This window comes from Pelodiscus sinensis, chromosome 10 (genome assembly GCF_052426305.1).
Source record: "Pelodiscus sinensis isolate ZL-2025 chromosome 10, ASM5242630v1, whole genome shotgun sequence".
Classification (NCBI taxonomy): domain Eukaryota; kingdom Metazoa; phylum Chordata; order Testudines; family Trionychidae; genus Pelodiscus; species Pelodiscus sinensis.
In genome coordinates this window covers 34,538,279-34,559,835 of record NC_143061.1, presented here as the reverse complement: position 1 = coordinate 34,559,835, position 21,557 = coordinate 34,538,279, and the positions used below count along the sequence as shown (strand labels likewise).

Genomic DNA, 21,557 nt, shown 5'->3' with positions numbered 1-21,557 from the left:
CATTTCTAATATTAGCTGTTTTAATGAGGACCGGTTTATCTCTCTGCCTTTTTTAATTTTAAGAACAGGGAAGTCAAAAACAGGTTTTGAACATTGCATCTAATACATAGAATTCATGATAAATTGAGTCTGATTTCTTTTAACTGGGGCGTTTTGGTCCACAGTCTGTTGTCCACATTCATTGATTTATTGAATGAAGAGGTCATCTGAAAAAATCAAGCTGTTTGGAAAGACTCATAATCAAAGATGAAAGTAAGCTAGTGCACCTGGTTTGGTGCACCAGTAAGACAGTGGCCAGCTGATCCTAATTCTGACCTCCTCCCTCCCTCGAAGTTGAGTTTGGCAGCTGGTAACCCAGTGTGCAGGGCTGGCAGCAGGACAGGGGTGATGTGGGGCCAGTGACAGGACAACCCTGATGCCTGGCATGAGCCAGCAGCTGGAACCCCAGCGCATAGCACAAGCAGCCAGGACCCCCAGGTGCGGTGTGGAGTCAGCGGAAGGACAGCTCCTGGTGCGATGCAGCACAAGGCTCACAGCAGGATAGCACTGGTGTGTGGTGTGGGGCTAGCAGCCGCGACCCTGGCACAGGGCCACTGGGAGAGCCCCAGGGGTGTGGGACAGGCAGCCAAGACTCCAGGTGCACAGGGCTGGCAGGGCAGCTTTGAAGTCCTTCACCCCCACACGTCAGCCCTCTGCCTTGAGCCCCTCATACACTCTAGCCCTGACTCCTGCCCTCCCCCCCCACACACACAGACCGCCCCAGCCTCCTGGCCTCTTTCCTGCACTCTCTCCCCTGCCCCCCTCCCCCACACACTTCAGCCTTCTGCCTTGAGCCCCATTCACTCCACCTCACACTGAAATTTCTTACAGGTACTGTTGTATTGCAAACCCCTCCCCCCATCTCCTGCCCTGAGCTCCCCTTTAAGGGCGTTGGCTTGTGATAGGACAGTACCTGTAAGACGTTTAAGTTACTGAAATATTGTACTGAACAACAAAAATGAGACTCACATCACTTCATTTTTACTTAATGTATTTAGTAATTTTTGTTTTCATAAAAATAATAAAAAGACAAGTGCTAGAATTTTACTCCTATTCAACACTCTTTTTAGAACTGGCTAGTGCATTCCCAATGAGAAGAATTTTATTCTATCATGATTAAACAGCAGTCATTCTTATTCACTGTCATTTGGCTAAACTGTTTCTATGTGAAGTGGCCCTCTTGAATAAGTAGATCTTGAGCAATGGCCTGATCCACAATCCATTGAAATCAGTGTGAGTTCAATGATCTTTGCATCACAGCCTAATTGCAGTATTCTATACCCCAAAGGAGTAAATATTTGTTTATTTCTTACTTTTGTATTACTTGTTTTAGGATTCAAGAGCCTATTACCATCTGCTAAATCAGATTGCACCTAAAGGAGGCAAAGATGATGAGGTTCCCATTAACATTGACCTTTCAGGGTTTAATGTAAGTATTCTGAGTGTCATAGAATCATAGAACACTAGAACGGGAAGGGACCTTGAGAGGTCGAGTCCAGTGCCCTGCCTTCACGGCAGGACCCAGTACTAGACCATCCCTGATAGATGTCTATCTAACCTGCTCTTAAATATCTCCAGTGATGAAGATTCCACAACATCCCTAGGCAATTTATTCCAGTGCTTAACCACCCTGACAGTTAGGAAGTTTTTCCTAATGTCCAACCTAAACCTCCCCTCCTGCAGTTTAAACCCATTGCTTCTTGTCCTACCTTCAAAGGTCAAGGAGAACATTTTTTTCTCCCTTCTCCTTGTGACACCCTTTTAGATACCTGAAAACCACTATCATGTCTCCTCTCAGTCTTCTCCTTTCCAAACTAAACAAGCCCAATTCTTTTAGCCTTCTCTCATATGTCATGTTCTCTCTTTCAAGTTCTCATGTCAAAAGGATACCTATGTTTATTTAACAGACACACATATCCAGGAACTTGAATACACTACTGTTGTCCCAAAACACAGTTCCATTTTGTAGTGCAGACATGAGCATGATCAGATTCCTGCACCATGAAAAAGCTTTGAACTCTGCAAGAAGAGTACTGTTTCAGGATACTGTTGAAATATGCCTACGTGCCTGTCACATTTTTTTGGGAACTGTACCTGTATTTTCCCCCAGTGCCCATGGTCCAGCTGGCACCAAGTTATGTCTCAGTTCTCCAGCTAACACCTGTGTCAGAGCAGGAATTCTTGTCCCATTCCTTTCTGACCAGAGGTTTTTAAGACTATGCCAAAGCTCTCTGATGGAGCAACCTGTTCTTTCTTTTGACTTCTGGGTGACAGCTATGGCTTTCCAGAGTCTTACCCAGCCTACATGGCTATATGGATATTTATTGGCTGTGATCCAAGCAAAAGATAAGCAGTAACTGTTGAAGCTATATGTACATACTGCAAATGATGTGGACTGAGTAGCCCTAATTGTTCTAGGTAAATGAATAATACAAATCAACACAAACCCTTCCTAGAAGATACATAAACTGCTCACTAACTAATGACATAATTTTTTTGATTGTAAGATTATGTTAAATAACTTGATGGCAATTAAGATGATTCAGCAAGTGTTTGGTTATGTTCTAGAAGAAAAAAGGTTGCCCGATGGAAAAAGGTCCACACTAATACTCTGGTTCTGAACAAGGTCACACACATTATATGCTGGGCCTAATGTTTTATTATTGTATAATTAAGATACGAGTCGAGTGAAGCAAAAAAAGTTACGAGCCAATGTTCATTAAAGATGTTTTTTACTTCTTTTCTAGGAAAAGAATGACTTGAAGAGGGCTGAATATATGCTTCAGCAGGCAGACAAACTGGGCTGCAGACAGTTTGTTACTCCAGCTGATGTAGTTGCAGGCAACCCTAAACTTAACTTGGCTTTTGTTGCAAATCTCTTTAATACATACCCAGCCCTGCACAAGCCTGACAGTTCTATGTATGACCTCAATTTACTAGAAGGTAAGCTCTTTCAACCTGTACTAGTGGTGAGCATAGAGAAATAAGAGCATTGGAGAGTGGGTATAACATATACAATTTATGTCTTCTGACTGGATTGTCTGATAGTATCCCCATGTGACTGTGCCTATGTACTAATATATAAAACTACAGTTAGTTTTTCAAGTATTAGCTTGTTGAAGGAACCTCTCTCATTCTAGATATCAGAATGTGTGGGGTTTCCCTCACTTGTGCTGACCCTCAAAAAAGACTGACACTTAGAGTACGTCTACCATATCCAGGGGTATAATAGCTTCCCCATGTGTACACAAGCTGCCCGTTATTTCAAAATATTTTTGAAATAATGGGCACGCTATTTTGCCATCCTGATAAACCTCATTGCACAAGGGATAAGGGATGGCTCAAAATAGTGCATTATTTCAAAATTTGGTGCTGTGTAGACATGCCAAATTTCAAAATACGCTACATCCAAATAGATTCGAGGTAAGATACATAATTTGTGCTACACAAATTATGTATCTTATTTTGAGTGTAGGGTGCTGTGTAGACGCACCCTTAGTGAACACTATCAAGTGTTGCTAGTATAGCTGTGTTGGGTGGGAGTGTAAAACAGTCCCACCTCAGCCAATATAGCTATGCCACTCTGGTGTAGATGCAACAATTCTGACAAAAGAATGCTGATATCCACATAGTTAATATAATTCAGGGGGGTGGTGTAACTGCCAGCAAACTCCTTTTGTCACTGTCTGCTTCATTAGGTGGTGTTGCTGATGTTGCTGTACCAGCATAGCTATTGGAGCAAAGGCTCTATATTGTAGATAAACGCCGATTCCTGAATAACCTTCAACTACTTCAGTTGTTGAGCACAGAATTCTCCCTTCCCCATGTGTTCCTTAGACCTCCCCCCTCCCCCTTTTCTATCAGATTACCATGAACATGCTGTTTATACTTTGGTTGGGAAGAAGGGCATATGTCTTCCTCTATAGCCATTACCTGGATGACATGCCAAGATGGGTTTATTCAGTGGGTATTGTATTGCACACTTTTTAATACAAATATTTCATTGCATATACCTGTACATTTTTTTAAGAACAGGGTAATAGATGTGGCAGAACTGCAACTATTCTTTTAAAAGGGCAGAGAAAAGGCAGTTGTGTTCTTAAATTTTTGTCCTAGTGTCCCTTTCATATCACAAACAGAATTCAATTTACTTGACCAGCACTTTTAAACATGAAGGACCAAGAGCTGCTATTAAAGTTCTTTCGAGATGGTTGCTTGTCCCCAAGAGAAAAATAAGGCCCAAAATGCCAGATGATTAAGAAATGTATTTAACATGAAAAAAATCATGCTAAAAATCAGCAAAAAGAACTCAGTAATGAATTTTGCCTATAAGTTGGTCATATAACGCCACTCTCCTCCCCTTCCTTGCCACTATCTGTAACACGATATGAAGTCGACGGATATTAAACCACATTCTGCTATACCTCAGTCTTATATTGTTATAGGCAGGAGGCAACTTCCTAATTGTAGAGGTTAATATGTGTATTTTAAATAGCCCTTAATGTGAGGCTGTCAAGATCTGGGGTTTTGATTTCATCTATTGATAGGTGTCAACTGGGAAATTTTGGGCCGGATTTGTATCTATACTTCCCCAAAGTTTGGGGATGTGCAAATTCAGGTCCATCTCTAATATTAATATTGTATATAATTTATATACAAAAGTAGCAAAACTATTGCTGACCGGAGAGGAGCACTGAGGCTCAAGAATACTGAGTTTTATATTCCTGATTCTGAATGGGGGTGCACTCTAGTGGTTACAGTCAGACCCTTTTGTCCTGTCTCCTCCAGCCTGCCCCTCCTATCCTTCTCTCTCTGCTCTGTTTTCCCACAACCAGTCCCTTCCATTGTGTCTAGCCTGTCTCTGTCCTTCATTTCTCCTCGCTCCCACAACCTGGATTTTTTAGTCTGTCCTTCTGTCTCTCTGGCTGCCTCTCTCTGCCTGTCCCCACTTCTCACCCTCTGCTCTCCAGCAAGTTAGATTGCTGCTTCTTTCTTCTCCAGACTGTCTGGTGGGCAACAATTAGAGGCACTGAAAGCATAAGAGATACAGGTTCCTCTTCTCAGTTCTTGTGTCTGGCACCACAGCTATCTTAGACACTGAGAAGGAACAGTTACGGGACATGTCCTTTTGTTTCTCTGAATAGTTGGGATGCAACATGCTTGGTCATTTTGTGGGGAAGGTGCATGCTCAGTACAGTTGGCATGTAGGAGTTTTGTGGGGATGGAATATGCTCAGTTATGTCAGAATCTTCAGAAAATAATGCTGCCAAATGCTAAGAAATGTCTAATGAGCTGTAGTTTTCAGAAACTATAAAGTTGGCCAAATCAGATAGATTTTCACATGGTTGGCAAAAGGTACATCCCTCATGATAATGTAACATTTCTGCCAAATTTCAAGTCTCTGTATCAAAACATGGAGATGCTAGAGCTTCTCATTGAAATGGTTTATACCAATTTTTTAAATATGGAAACAGTTCAGTCATTTTGCTGAAACTTTACAAAAATATTTATACCAAGCAAGAAATCTGGCAAGGAAAATTTCATCCTTAGCCGTTAAAATTTTGAAAAATTATCAACTACTGAATACAGGATCTTAATGGAAAGTGTCGAGCAACTTTAACTCACAACCCTATAATATCCATGTTAGGGTGGGAGAGTCCTAATTCTGTTATCTATATCATGGCAAGGATACAAGTCTCTTCCCTATCTATGTTATAACTATACAGTGACATACATTTATATAATCAAAATAACAACTATATTTCAGACAGACTGCATTATTTGTAGTGTTTTGTTCTGCAGTATGAGCAGCATTCACACTAATATTAGTCCCTACTAGTATTGTTATATAAAAGATAAAATAACCATTTCTTTATAGTTTTGTCATTTATGGCTGTCATAATCTGACTCATATTTTATAATACTTTGCTATTTTGCTTCATGAAATGCAGATTTGACCCCACCTAATGTAGGTACTGTATTTAGCAGTTTCTGTACTCCTTAAATGTATTTCTCCTGAAGTATTTTTTATTTTTCTACTACAGTAACCACTTCTATCCTTTTCTCCTGGTTGGTTTTGCATTGTTCTTACACGGCTATCTTTGTTTTAATATGCCGTCACAATCATGAAAAACACGGATATGTATAATGCATTTATAATGGTGGGGCGAACTCCAAGACTTCTTCAATTCAGTATCAGTTCCATCTAGCTTCTTTCTGTGGAATTGTCCATACAATTCTGTAGAATTACCCGCACAATGGCACCCTTCCAAGATCCAGGATCTACAGCCTAGGAAAAGTTGGCTGGAAAGTGGTTGAAACTTTAATTATACACCTTTAGAAAAGGCTTTATTTTCCTGCTTTAAATTCCTCCCCTTCCTACTAGTGATCGTCTCCCTGGAAGAGCACAATTTAGGCATCCCTGTCCTTTCCTGTGTTGTTTGATTTTTTTAAAAACAACTAAGGGGCGGTGCTCCCTGCTCACTATGTTCACCAATCCCCCTATCTCTGGGGGTAGGCAGCCCTGGCTCTCCCCCCGGCTGCCAGGAGGGCCTAGTATAGGGTTGCCAGGTGTTTGGTTTTCTACCAGACAGTCCAGTTTTTGGGCCCTCTGGTAAAAAAAAAAAAAAAAAAAAAAAAAAGATCCAGAAAATACGACATGTGCAATGTCCAGTATTTCCTGGTTTTCCGGATGGGTGCCAGACGGAAGCCTGGTGGGGGTGGAGGGAGTGACTGGGAGGCGGGGCGCGATCGGTGCTGGAAACCCTGGTTGCGTGTGAGGAGGAGGGGCAGCCCAGTCCATGTTCTTGCACGCTGGTCAAGCGCGTGGTGGAGCTGCAGCCGGACTGACTTGTGTGGGACAGGAGCGCCCTAGGATCTTCACAGCCCAAGTCAAGGCCAATCTCCCCGCCGGCTTATTCGCTCCCCCGTTTCCTCCGCCAGCTCTGTGTCCCGCTGGCCGGTTCCTGCTCTGGATCTTCCCTTGCCAGCCTTGCTGCACCCCCCAACTAGCCCTGCTTCCAGCGGCCAGTTCTCCCCTCTTCCTGAGCTCCCACAGCCAGCTCCGTCCCCGCCAGCTGCCCCCCCCGATATCCTGTGGCCAGCTCCATTCCACCTGACCTGCCCCCCCCCACCAACCAGTCCTGCTTCCCATCGGCCCCCCATTTCCCCCGGCCAACCCTGTTGCCACCTCTGTTTCCCAGCCCCTCCCCCTCTTCCCGGCCAGCACCACTCCCCTCCCGGCTGATCCTCCCCTCTTTCCCCATGAAGCGTGTCCGGTATTTTTTTTTTTTTTTAATGACTACCTGGTAACCCTAGCAGTGATCCTAATCCCTGTGATTACCACAGAGATTTAAACTGAGAAGCAATTTACCTCCTCCACCTCGAGCCCCCTCCCCCGGCTCCCAACACCCCTGATCCCCGACCCCATGCTTACCTGGTTCTGCCAGGCTGCCGGCACAAAATGGTCTTGGAGGGGTTTTTTTTGCTCAACAACTTTGGTCTCTCCCCCCCCCCCCACACACACTTTTTTTTTTCTTCCCTCAACAGAATTTTTTCTCGTTTTTTTGGGAGGGGAGGGTGGGTGTTCGGTATTTTTGTTTCAACCATCTGGCAACCCTACTGGCCAAGGCGTGGCAACCCTGGCCTGCCTCCTCCCTCCCCTGGCCATAGGGTTGCCAGGTGTCTGGAAAAAAAATACCCATACAGTCCAGTATTTTTGCCTCCTGTCCAGTAAAAAATTCAGAAAATACCTACAGTGTCTGGTATTTTCTTTTTTTTTTTTCTTTCCTTGCCAGGATGCAAAAATACCAGACACCTGGCAACCCTACAACACACTCAGCAAACCAGCCCCAGCCCCTAGCCTGTTCCCTTCCCCTTGACTGCCCACCCAGCTCTCCCACCCCCCAGCTTACCTAGTTCCACAGAGGAGCTGTTTTGTGCCAGGAGCAGAAAAACAAGATGGCCACCAGTAAAAAAAAAAAAAAGCCTCTTCTTAAAGGGGCCATGCTGGTTTTTTGTGGTGTGGCCTGTTGGGGCAGCTTAACTCCGTGGTGAGCCCGAAGTGCAGAGCAGCCGCTCCAGAGAGGTGGGGAAGCGGCTGGGGTGCAAGACTTGCCCAGCTCATGATGGACCTTAGAGAGCATACCTGAGGCTGGGCTGCACAGAGCCAAGCCATGCAGCAGGAGCATGGGCTAGGCAGGCTGGGGGCAGGGCCCAGAGGCAGGCAGATGCTGCTCCAGGGGGTGCGTGGGGATGGAGTCACCGCCCTCCCCCCTGATTTCACAGAGTGGTCATATGATCAGGGCTCTAGGGAATGCAGAGTGACATGATGATGTCAGTCTGTCATCCCAGAGGAAAAGGTTATTTTATTTATTTTTATATATACATATAGATATAGATATAAAATAAAGAGAGAGAGAGAGCGCGAGCGCAAGAGCGAGCTGAAAGCTGGCTAAGCATTGTTCTGTTTTCCTTTCCAAGTATTGGATAATACTTTTTCTCTGTGGTGATCTCCATGTATAGGGACACAGGGCCAGCCTTTTCAAGGTGCTCTTTTAGCACTAATTGCTCTCCTTTGCATTTAAAACTGCATAAAAGAAAAGCACTGAGCCCCATAGTGCATGGCCTTTATTGGGCTACTGCTCTTTTGCACTGTCCTCTGAGTGGTTGATCTGTCAGGAAAATAAAACAACTGGGGACAGGGCTTCCATTTCTCATGAAAGGCTGAGTTCCATGGAAGTAAAAGCTCTGTTTTTGAAACTTGTCCCATCTATATCCCTCCAGTGTTCTTTTTGTCTCTGGTGTGCGGTGTCTGCCTGGCTAACTAGAAGCTCATACTCCTTCCATTGGCTGTTAAAGCGACACAGAGGAAATTATTTCTATTCAGGCCAATAGTAACTCATGATGCAAATTGTACCAAAACTTCTGCTGCTCAGAGAAAGAATTATACCATGCTAAATAGTTATTGCTTGGACACCTTCGACCATCCTCTTAGCTACTCCTCTCTTCTCAGACGCCACTGTAATAGACAGCTTAGTGAGAAGTGGCTGTGGAATATGAGGGAAGCTACCTTATAGCCATCTTTCTCCTCTGGATGGCTCCCTGCTCCATTTCTGTGGGTTTTCCATGATTTGTCTTTCCCTTACATCATGCATCAGAGTGTATGCCCCCAGTTTTTCATAATGTATTTTTTGAATAAGAAAATAAAAAATGGCTGGTTAGTTTTCAGCCATCTGAAAAATTTAAGAACTCTTATGTGATGCACCCCAAAGGCTCTTGTTTAAAGTGGCATATTAAATATGGTAACATATTTTAGTTCCTGAATTCCTACTGTTCAGAACTGCACTCTTCAACTTGCATGCTATTGCTCCTAATAGTTTAGTTTGGATTCTTTTGGCAGTGTTCAGCATGCTCTTTAAGATTCTCAGTGTGAGTGAAGTTGCTGAATATTTCCTTTAGTATCTATGTTTCCTTAGTACATTTTCCTGGAAGTATTTGTCTTTTTGCCTTAGAAATATACCAATGTCCTACATTTCAATCAGGAGGATTGGTTTTTAGTTGTTGAGGCCTAATCTGGCAACTTTTTGGCATCATTTAGTCTCCCACCTATACCTTCAATTATAAAATTGACAAGAAATAGGAAGGAAGGAAGTCGGTTTAGAGTCAAAATAGCTTTCGTTTTGTGTTGTTTTAGCAAATATTGATCAATAAATGCTTTTTTCTTTTTCTGGGTAGGCTTTTATTAGTAAACATCAGTTTGAAAGTTGAAATCGGTAATACTGAATTACACGATTGAAAAACCTGAAAATTTTAAAAAATCTGTTGTAGAATGAAAGTTTTGTACATTTCCAATGTGCCTAAGATTTAATCCCAATATTTTAATGGAATATATGGACAATGTGTTAATGGAAATGTTTTGGAGATCTAGGGTTCTCTTGTCACTGCTGACTGGAGAGAGACACCTGAATAAAATATAATAATGGTCATTTTGACACAATTCCATATTGCGAAAAACATTTGGAAGATGTTGATTTTGTTCCAGTGGAGAATGAAAAGAAATATCAAAACTTCAAAAGTTGTTGCAAAATGAAATTGTCCATTTCTAATTACAAGATCAAATGAGCTGCTGCTTCTTGCCTTAATTTCACCCAGTTTGAATAAACTCAGTAACATTAATTATTAAGAAACAAACAAAAAGCAAATCAAAGTTTCATTCAGACAGTAGGTACTCTAGAAATACCTTTGACAGACACCCTATAAATCAGATTTAAACAGTCTGTTTATCGCAACCAAACTGGCTTCTCATGGATTCCACACGATCATTAACATTACTACATGGATTCCACACGATCATTAACATTCTTAAATGTCTAAAATACAAACCAATAATATCTCCAATGTGTTGTTGTGTGTAAAAACATTTTTATAGAAAAATATATTCCCATAGTATTCCCTGTGATGTGTCTTGCATTGTGCCCAGAATCCAAAGCTCCTGAATGTGTCAGGACTTTCTCCATCCTTTGACCAATAGAATTTACGCCTATAGAAAAGATACCACATTTTCAAGGAAAAAAATGTATTACAAGAACTATTCAATGTAACTTTTGCTACTGTATGTGTGTAAGTGATTTAAACCTGATCTTTCAAAACATCATCTCCAAATCAATAATATGGATTATATCTGTTGCTATAGGTGAAAGTAAGGAAGAGAGGACATTCCGGAATTGGATGAATTCTTTGGGTGTAAACCCATATATTAACCACTTATACAGGTAAAACTTTGAGTTCTGATTTTTATTCAGTTATTTATTTAGATCAGCTCTTATAGATGCAATAAAATAGACATTATGTCCCACAGGAAAAACCCACAAAAATAATATCCAGAAAGTGAAGCTGCATTTCCAACAGAACTATAAATAGGAAAAAAAGCATTATTTCATATTTTTCAAATACGAAATTAGCTTGCCAGTAGGGCACTGGCTAGTCTAAACACTTTGTTTAGGTATAACCTAAAACCTGATATGGAATATCAGAAGTAAAGAATGGGGTAAGTGATAATTGTTCTGAGGGAAAAGGGTTTCATACAACACAATGATATTTCTGTTTGTGTGGCAAGTAAACCGTGTTATCATAATTAGTATTATTTATTAAATAAGTGTGTGTGTCACACATGTCAGGAAATTTACATCCAACTCGGACACTTTTCTCTGGTCCCCTGGCATAAACAGCTATTGTGGAGTGGATGAGAATACGGTGCTATGATGATAAAAGAGTGGTTGTTTCCAGCACCTCAGATCTGGTAGTAGCTCCAGAAGGAATCCTCATAATCATCGTCATTGTCATGTTCCCATTACACCTTTGGTGTTTGGGGCAGTGACACAGCTTCTCCATTCCTGTCTTTTTCTGGCAGGTCTTTCAATGGCTTTCCAGGTTTTTCAGCTCACTTTCAATAGCTCTTCATGTTGTGTTCAGGTGGCCTCATTTTGGCTTGCCTTTACTTGTCCATCTTATTGCTACTCTGGTGCTGAAATCAGTTTCCATCAGCGGCCTGGGGAAGTCGGGCTGCCACGCTGTGGAACCAGTCTTCCTCAGCGGCAGCTCTAACCTCAGGCAGTGGAGCATGTAGGCAGTTTTGGGAAGGCTGTGTCTTCCCCTGCCTACATCACCAACTGCCCATGGACTTCACTGCTCTGTTGATAAATTGTCCTTTTCTTGATTATCAGCTGCTCTGCATTCCCCACCTCTTCATCAAGGTATTCAAGTACTTAAAGTTGTCTTTTTAACTGCAGAACAAAGCCTTTCTTCTTTTCAGGGGACTTTAGCTTGTCAATGTCATAACATTAATCTCCCTTTTTTGGTGGTGCCACACTTCTCAGTTTTAGCTTGATGGAGACTGTTACAAATGGTGGTTGCTGCCAATATTTGCACTATTCACTTCCACATCTGTCAGTGAGCATTGCCATTTGCCATTAATCATTGTGATCAATTTGGTTCTTATCGCTGCCATTTGAAAAGTACCATGTCAACTTGTGAATTTCATGATACTGAAACAGGGTTCCACTGATAAGTAGATCACTATATTTTTTTAAAATTGTGCTGTTCAGACAGTTTATATCTAAAAATAAAGTAAATGTTGATAAAAACCTGATTCCGTTTTCATGCTACTAGGATGCTTTGGACCATTTTATTTTATAACACTTATAAATTGAGGTTGTCTATAGTGTGTTTTAAAATGGAAAACACCTACCACTAATGAGTAATTTCCCAATGTAGGTCTGTTTAAAAAAATAAGAATGCTACTTGCAATGTAGAAAATAATTGTTTTTTTTTTAACTCTTCTTACTCAGACGGATGCGCTGTTTTTATTTAATCTTTCTAACTATGTTCACCTATAGACTAGGAATGTTAAAATGTGTTTATCTAGGTAATGTGTAACTGCTGAAAACGTCAGCAGTTATACGTTTACATGCAAGGGGAGGAGAGACTGAGCCAACTTTTAAGCTGGCTCCCTGTGCATACCAGCTTCCACGGAGCCGCCTCCCTTCCCCCCACTGCTGCCTCCAGTCTGTAAATTTTCAGAGGTCTCATTCTTGTTAAATACTTAAAAATCACTCTTCATTGTTTTTCTGCTGTTTTGATCTAGTGACCTTGCTGATGCTTTAGTGATCTTCCAGCTGTATGAAATGATTCGTGTTCCCGTAGAATGGAGCCATGTCAACAAACCTCCATATCCTGCACTTGGTGGCAACATGAAAAAAGTAAACACTTTGTGGTGCATTCCAGTTACAATGGACACCTACTACTGTATTATATTGTATCATCTTGAATTGTGTTAGCTAGTGACTCTGGACTGTTGGCTCTGTTAAGCTGGCCACATGTTTTAGGTTTACCGAGACAATCCTGCCAAAAGTACTCTGGGATATTTTCCCAAGGAAGGAGTATTGATATCTTCTTGGGGTGCAAGGAGGGCCACGCAGGGGAACAGGGAGGATGCATGAGGGGGCACTCCATTTAGCAATCAAAATTTTGGTAGGAGAATAGGGGAGCAGTGCACCTCCTGGGTGCTACCATAAGACACCTATAATGCTAAATATAAAATAGACTCATTCTGATTGCTTAGGATTCATATTCATAGATTTTTTTTTTAAGATAGAAAGGACTATTATGATTGGAGAATGGTGACGTGAACTCCATTTTACAATTTTAAAATTTTGACAATTTTAGGTTACAACACAGGATGAATTCACTTAGATTGATTTATAACAAAAACATTTCTTTTATATTTTAGAATTTTAGCATCTCTAATTAGGATCTTACATTTTGGAATGATTTCCATAATCTCTCTCCCCAAGTTCCTAAGGCTGGAACTGTCTTTTCCTTTTTTTCCTCTATCATCTAAATTCAGCTTTGGTATATGAAAGTGCAACTTCATTGGCTTCAGTGGAGATGCAGCAGGTTATACCAGGTGTCACTTTGGGTGCATCTACATTGTCTCTGCACTTTGGGTGCACTGTAGGTTGAAATAAGATGCACAATTTAAGCTATGCAAATTGCGTAGCTTATTTCAAAGTTATTTTGAAATTTGAAATTTGGCGCTGTCTACACAGCACTTATTTCAAAATAAATTGCTATTCCAAAACGTCCCTTACTACTCATGGAATGAGGTTTATAGGGATGTTGAAATATCAAGCCCATTATATTTTGAAATAATGGGAGCAGTCAAAGGATGCAGAATAGCTATTTTGGGCTCGTCTAGACTACATCCCTCTTTCGAAAGTGCAAATTAGGAAAATCGAATTAGTAAATTAGGCAAATCGAAAGCGCAAATTAAGCAGGGATTTCAATATCCTGCGCTTTATTTGCATAATGGCATCTGAGCACTTTTTCGAAAAAGGGTTTTTCAAAAGTGAAAGCGCCATCTAGACACGGTTCTTTTGGAGGAAAAAACCCTTTCAGAAAAAATGAGTACGGGATCTTTCGAAATCTAGACATAGCCTTTGTGCTGCAGTATAGGCGTAACCTTTGATTTCATGTTCTGAGCTCTGTCAGACAGAGAATGCCAATACAATGTTTTCATTTATTCAACTAGGAATAAGATTTGTTAAGAGAATCTTATATATTTGTATTTTGATCTTCAAAAAGTTGTTTTGAAAGAGTTAATAGACCTTTCATGGTCCCCAGTCTCAGCATGGGTAACATTGGGACAAGATAGCTCAAAATATTTTTAATCCTATATGTGATGTTTACATTTTATAGGCATAAAAAATATTAACATTTAATTTTTAGATTGAGAATTGTAATTATGCAGTGGAACTTGGGAAGACAAAGGCCAAATTCTCCCTGGTTGGCATTGCTGGACAGGATCTAAATGATGGCAATCCAACTTTGACCTTGGCATTGGTGTGGCAGCTGATGAGAAGGTGAGGAATTTTTACAAATTCATGCAGAGCATAATGGTATCCATACAAAACTATGACTAGTTGTTCAGTTTTTTGCATCCAAATGGAAAATTTTGTTAATAAGAGAGAGGTGGGAAACTTTTTTTGAGTTGGGAGTCTCTGACCCACAGAAAAATCAGTCCGGGGCCACGGACAACTGAGAGGCTCCCATAGGGAAGCAGCAAGGGGTTCGGATCCAGGTCGGATCTGAGGTTCCCCATCTCTGGTCTTAGTGCTAAATTCCCCTCTCTGCAGTGAAGACTGAAATATTTGGACTAGAAATCACAGAAATATATAGTATGCTGCAGTGAAATACTCATGATTACTTTGTGAGAGTAAATGCTTCTGGAAGTATGAGACATAGTTATCTGCCTTCTATTTATGGCTGAAACCTAGCCTTTTGTATGGTATATAATATAATCAAGACCTATTTTACTAACACCAAATTAAAAAAATAATTTTGTGGATTAAAGCGGGATCTTAATAATTTCCGTTGATCTGGAAGCGCCACGGTTCGGCCCGGGTCCTCTGCCGCTTTGCTCCACATCTCCCTGGTCTTCTGGGGGGGGGGGGGAACGCAGCTAGTGCCCCCCCCAGCAGACCAGGGAGACGTGGAGCAAAGCCGGGGGCCTGTGGTAGAGCAGGTGGGGCACTGCCGGTTGGTCCCGCAGCACCGCTCCTTGGTGCTACTGGACCAACCGGCAGCACCCCAGCTGCTCTGCCCCAGGCGTCCTGATTCAGCTGCTGATCAGTTTCAGCAGTGGCTGAATCAGGATGCCTGGGGCAGAGCAGCTGGGGTGCTGCTGGGTTGGTCCAGTAGCGCCGAGGAGCGGCCGCGCTACTGGACCAAGCCAGCAGCACCTGAGCTGCTCTGCCCCAGGCGTCCCAAAGTCAGCCGCTGCTGAAACTGACCAGCGGCTGACTACAGGAAACCCTAGGCATAGTTGCTCTGCCCTGGGCTTCCTGGAATCATCTGCTGATCAGTTTCAGCAGCAGCTGACTTGGGGACGCCTGGGGTTCTTATATTGAATCTGTATGTAAGTGGAACTGGCATCCAGATTCAGCCGCTGTTGAAACTGATCAGTTTCAGCAGCGGCTGATGCCAGTTCTGACTTACATACAGATTCAACTTAAGAACAAACCTACAGTCCCTATCTTGTACGTAACCCGGGGACTGCCTGTAATTATCTTGATTTTGAAATGAAAGTAGTAATTGAGCTTCTTTATATTCTTAACATCTTTAATTGTTTCAATTCAACAGATTAATCTTGGCATTTTGTAGACTAAAAGCCACCATCTATTATGACAGGTGCAAATTAGCTATCTATAAATATCAACACCTAGAAATAAGGCAGCAACATTACCAACAGTTCTTTAATTGTACTTATTTAAATGGAAGTTAATGGAGCTGTGTCAATTTATACCATCCAAAAATTTGTCTCATATTATGGAATTTTGTAAAACTATAAAAATACCAAGTGTACAATAAATAGTGAACTAACTATTGGAACAAAATGAAAATTCTCCATTAGATCAAAAGATAGTTGTCTTGGATATCTCTCCTTAGATTACATCCTTCTGCATGGATTCCATTGTTTGAGAACAAATAACTGTTCTTTAGTAATGTTGGGCTGCTGAGTTCAAGAATTATATCCATTTTTGCCCATGACATACAGATTTTCTGAAAACTGGAGTCTACTTTTACAAAAATGCTATTAGACTTCCAATAATTCAGCACCTTTGGGACCTAGGTGGTGCCGGATTATCAGATATGCCGGAGTATCGAAAGGTCCTGGTACAGCTGCATGGTTTAACAGCTGACCGGGACGCAACCTCCCTCCCTCTCCCCTTCGCTTCTACTCCATGCTGTAACCTGATCCTCCTCCCCCCTCCACTCTCCTTTCCTCTTCGTGTAGAATAGTGATAGAAATGTAGCCGTGTTAGTCTGGTGTAGCTTAAACAAAATACAGGACTATGTAGCACTTTAAAGACTAACAAGATGGTTTATTAGATGATGAGCTTTCATGGGCCAGACCCACTTCCTCAGATCAAATAGTGGAAGAAAATAGTCACAACCATATATACCAAAGGATACAATTAAAAAAAGTGAACACATTTACCTTCCTTCCCCCTCCCCCCCGCATCCCCCTTCTGTTCTGAAATGTGATTTGTCCTTTTCATATGTGTTCACTTTTTTAAATTGTATCATTTGGTATATATGGTTGTGACTATTTTCTTCCACTATTTGATCTGAGGAAGTGGGTCTGGCCCATGAAAGCTCATCATCTAATAAACCATCTTGTTAGTCTTTAAAGTGCTACATAGTCCTGTATTTTCTTTCCTCTTCACTTCTCCTTCTCCATGCTGTAACCCGATCCCCTCCCCTTCCCTCTCCTTTCCTCTTGGCTGAAGCAAAACGCTCTTCTCCATATTGTAACACGATCCCACGTCCCTCCCCTCCCCGCTCCCCCCCGCCTCCAATCTTATGCTCCGTCCTGGTACAGCCGGCACATGTGCTAAGTGGCCAGCTTTTTAATCAGACGGACAGGAGCACTTGACATTTTGATGCCGGAGTATCGGGAGTGCCGAACAACTGGGTGCCGGACTAATGGAGTTTTACTGTATAATGTGTTATACATTATATGCTGAGACTTATTTTCAGGAACTTAAAACTATTTGCAGTGACTTATTTTTAAGAACTTCCATGCAAAAATACTTCACATTAATTGAATTCGTCAAAATGAATGCCATTAGGAATAACAAAACAGAATGGTTTCATTGTTTTATGTTTTGAATGATATTTTCTGTATTTTTCTGCATTTTTTCAGGTTGCCTGAATGACCCAAAGAAGCAGACAGAACATAACAGATTTTGTTAGAAACGTATATCACACCTACTTTGGTATAAAACATGGGGATCAAGACTTTGGAACAAAAATACCACAAATGTAACAAAATACGTCTGGATCATTCAGGCAACCTCGAGATGCCATGTTAGGGATTACTTGAAAAATGAAGAAAATGTAGAAGAAATGCAGAAAAATACAGTCATAAATATCATTCAAAACATAAAACAATGAAACCATTCTGTTTTGTTACTCCTATAATATAATAATTTGGCGATCCTCTTCAACAAAATTAAGCTAGATGGCATTCATTTTGACGCATACAATTAATTTGAGGTATTTTTGCATGCAAGTTCTTGAAAATAAGATTTCACTATCTTTTACTGGATCATATTAGGAACAGAAAATAGATCTACATTTCATTCTTTTTGTTACAGATATACTCTGAATGTATTATCGGACCTTGGAGAGGGGGAAAAAGTAAACGATGAAATTATTATTAAATGGGTGAATCAAACTCTTGCAAATGCAAATAAGAAAACCTCCATTACCAGCTTCAAGGTAATCAAGAGTCTATATTAGGACAGAAGACAAGTATATTAATAAGATGTGGTATTTTTATAAGTACTGTGCTATATAGTTTAGGTGAGGGTAGGCAATAAACCAGATGTAGTTCACTGGGGCTAGCTATTGGAGCGCTGCTGATGCTTTATTTATCTGCACCTCTGTAAGTACGGCCACTTGAAGCTCTGGATCCCCAATCCTGGCCAATGGGCACTGTGGGAAGTGGTGCGGACCAGGACCCTGCTTCCTGCAGTTCCCCTTGGCTAGGTACAGTGATCTGAGGCAAACCAGAGCTTCAAGCTGCTATACCAGCTAAACCAAACCTGTGACTCCCTGCTGAAACGCAGGTAAATAAAGCGCTAGCAAGCCGGCAGGGGCTGACCCTGGTCAACCATGTCTAGCCCATGGGCTGGTTATTGCCCACTGCTGATTTAGATTCAAGATTAGCTCTATCTTCAATTGGCACAATCTGTTAAAAGAAAGAATCCCAAAGACAACCTTTAAAAATGTTCCTCCGCTTTCTTGATAAGAAATGAAAAGCAAAAGCAAATGATAGTCACGGCTTACATAAGATTATAAAGCCAAATTATTTTCAAAGGAGCTTTTAATTTGTCAATAATTTTCCATGTGCCAGGGTGGCTAACTAGACATATCCTTGATTTGCCTGTCCAAACATGGAGGTTTGGGCACTCTGATTTATGGTTACAAATGTAGACTACAATTTTCAAAATATTACCTATTTTGAAATAATTTCCCAATACTTTTGAAATATTTCAACCCTTTGGAATTCTTTTCTCCTATTTTGTAGCAGAGCCAGCAGGGGGTGTACAAGTTAACCACAAACCTAGCCACCGTTTCATGCTGATATTTCTGTGAATGTACAGTACACTTAAAAAATAGATTGTCAACTTGTACTTTGTAAAAGCACAGGGGAAATATATCTGTCAAATGGAAATGGAGAAAACTGATAGAAAAAGTGTATCCTTCTGCATTTAATATACATCTGTCCAATCACACATCTCAAGAGTATCTTTGTCTCTTTTGAAACGATAGACTGATAATCACACTTGTTCACCAATATAAATGCACTATAAGTATGCAACTTCCATGCACACTTTCAAACAATTAAGTATCTATACTGGCCATGGTAGCAAATGCAGAACCAAGCTATTTAAATATTTGAGATCTCACTTTGTTGAGCAACACAGCAAGATTTTGCTCAACAAAATATCGTTTTCTTTAGGGAAGATTATTTATCCAGTCCTTGACATCCAGTCCTGCTCTGAGAGTTTGTGTCCTCTCATTTTAAGCCAGTGTAAAATGGTTGATATAAAGCAGATTTAAATGAAGATAATCTGGCCCAGTATCTTTGTCTTAATAAACTCCTATTAAAAATTGGTTAGTCTGACAATGGCAAGTCATAAAACTTAAACATTACTGAAAAGTATTTTTCATGTCTCATGTTAGATCTAAAGAGATCTAAAATCTTTCCCCCTCCATTTAAAAAATACTGTTTTGTATACACATGTATCAGTAAGAATAATTAGACTTTTTTTCTTTAGTATCTGTTTCCAACAGAATCAAATAGCATCTGTTTGTAGAACAGAGAGGGTCATTGGTCACTGAAATTCATTATAAACCATTAAAATAGAACCATGATGGATTGGCAACAGCCCAAATAATTAGAATTAAAGAGATTTTTTTTGATCTATGAATTTAGAGAGACACATCATCCGCTTACTCTTCTCAAATAACCTAATAAAGTGCTGTGATTAAATGCCCAGATTATGATGGCACTAAGAGAACTGGAGTGAACTGGAAACCTAAGGTTTAATGTGGCTGGTGAGAGCAGGCACATCATTTGGATTATATGATGAGTCTCTTAGGGAAAGGAACCAACTACTTCACTGCTTTGGCATCTCCTGCTGATTGATTCTTGAGGGCATCTTGCATAAGGCTACTTATCTGCTGTAGTTGGAAGGAAGCAACTGCAGCAGAAGCACCTGCTATTTTAGGTTAAGGGGAAGCAACTCTTAGAAACAAAATTCTCAAAATACCATCTGGGGATGGAGTATTAAAGTCCATAACAAATTGCTGCGGATGTTACTGTTGGTTTGACAAAAGTTTACTTCTTTACATGGCATTAATATTTAATGACTGGACAATGCACAGTTGTAGATGGGGAGTGATACCACAACATAAGATGATTGTTTCTGAAGACAGAAGCAGAAGACTTGATAACTGCACAGTTTGCCTTTTGTCCCAATTTCTCAGTCTGCAGTCTCTTTTATGCCTCATGAGTTGAAGCACTTTCTCTTCATGGCTTGGCCCTCCAGTCAGGTCATTATTGTCCCCGCCCCTGCCCCTCACTTATGGAATATTAAAATCTCTCTATTCTAAACAAACTGCCTCTTGTAGATTTTCGCAGTCCACTGCCCTGTCCATGCCACTCTCCCCCAGGCTGCTAGAGGAACCCAGGTCCACATTCTACCAGTTTTCTCTGGAAGCTGATTGATTGAATGGCCACCCAAGAGAGATTCAAAGGTCACCCAGCTGATTAGCAGAGCTCCCATGGCCAGTAGAATGTGTTTTTAGTGGTGGTGCCTCAGAACTCTGTAATGAGCATTTGAGAACCATGTGGTCTCACTTTTGCTGCTGTTTACCCTACACTTCCTCCTGCTCCTTTCTTTCAAATCTCTGAGGCTACATCTAGACTACAAGGTTTTTGCGCAAAAATCCGCGGAGCGTCCACACCTCAAGCACGTTTTTGTGCAGGAAATTCTACAGTCAATCGACAGAACAGAGGGCTTTTTGCGGTGTAGGTATACCTCCTTCTACAAGGCATAACTCCTCTTTGTGCTACAGCTCTTGAGCAAAAAGGCATGTGTGGACACTTAACAGGGGTTTCTTGCAAAAAGAGCCTATCCGAAAAAGCACAGATGCTTGATAGAATGGCCATCAGAGCTTTCTTGTGCAAGAGCGTCCATGCAGTATGGATGCACTTTTACGCAAGAAGTTTTTGCACAAGAATTCTTCCACAAAAGACGTCTTGGGCAAGAATCCTGCAGTGTAGATGTGGCCTGAGAGTGACTGCTGACACTCTCCTCATCTTTCTGCTCTCCCCACAATGGCACTAAACAAACCCAGCTGGTTTTCATGTTCAGTTAGGATTGTGTATCTTTCTTATCCCCTTCCCCAAGCTCACCCAAGGATAGCCCACCCTGTCAAGCAGCTTCAGAGCAATTTTTGATCCCTTCAGAGGTGGTATGGGATGAAGAGCCCATCATAGGACCATAAAACTAGCTCATCTGGACAACTGTGAGTGTTCCTTGCCTAAGGAATCACCAGAGGACATAAACTGGAGGGCACTGTGTGAGTGCTATTAAGCTCCACCAACCCATAGGTGCCAGAATTGTCTTTGTGGATGCTGGCAGCCAAGCATAAATTAGAGCAGTCCTGAGGCCACCTTTGCTTTTGTCATGCTGTCTGGAATGGTTCCTGATTATGAGTGCCAGGGGTCTTTGCCCACGAAAGCTTATGCTCCAACACTTCAGTTAGTCTATAAGGTACCACAGGACAGCCTCAGGGAGGACAGTCAAAAAAGCTGGGCAGAAATGCCAAATGGGTTATATGTTCTGCAATTACATTTTACTAACCCAGCAGCACATGTG

The 21,557-nt window shown here is 41.3% G+C and overlaps 1 protein-coding gene across 3 annotated transcripts in view; it reads left to right on the top strand.

Moving 5' to 3' along the window:
- Window positions 1-21,557, top strand: part of PLS1 (plastin 1) — a 91,601-nt gene that overhangs the window by 65,406 nt on the left and 4,638 nt on the right. For all 3 annotated transcript variants that reach the window (XM_006123987.5, XM_006123988.5, XM_075937661.2), the window contains 6 exons: window positions 1,373-1,468; window positions 2,787-2,982; window positions 10,733-10,811; window positions 12,683-12,797; window positions 14,326-14,459; window positions 17,760-17,883. In XM_006123987.5, coding sequence (XP_006124049.1) covers window positions 1,373-1,468; window positions 2,787-2,982; window positions 10,733-10,811; window positions 12,683-12,797; window positions 14,326-14,459; window positions 17,760-17,883 — 744 coding nt within the window. The remainder of the gene's footprint in view (window positions 1-1,372; window positions 1,469-2,786; window positions 2,983-10,732; window positions 10,812-12,682; window positions 12,798-14,325; window positions 14,460-17,759; window positions 17,884-21,557) is intronic.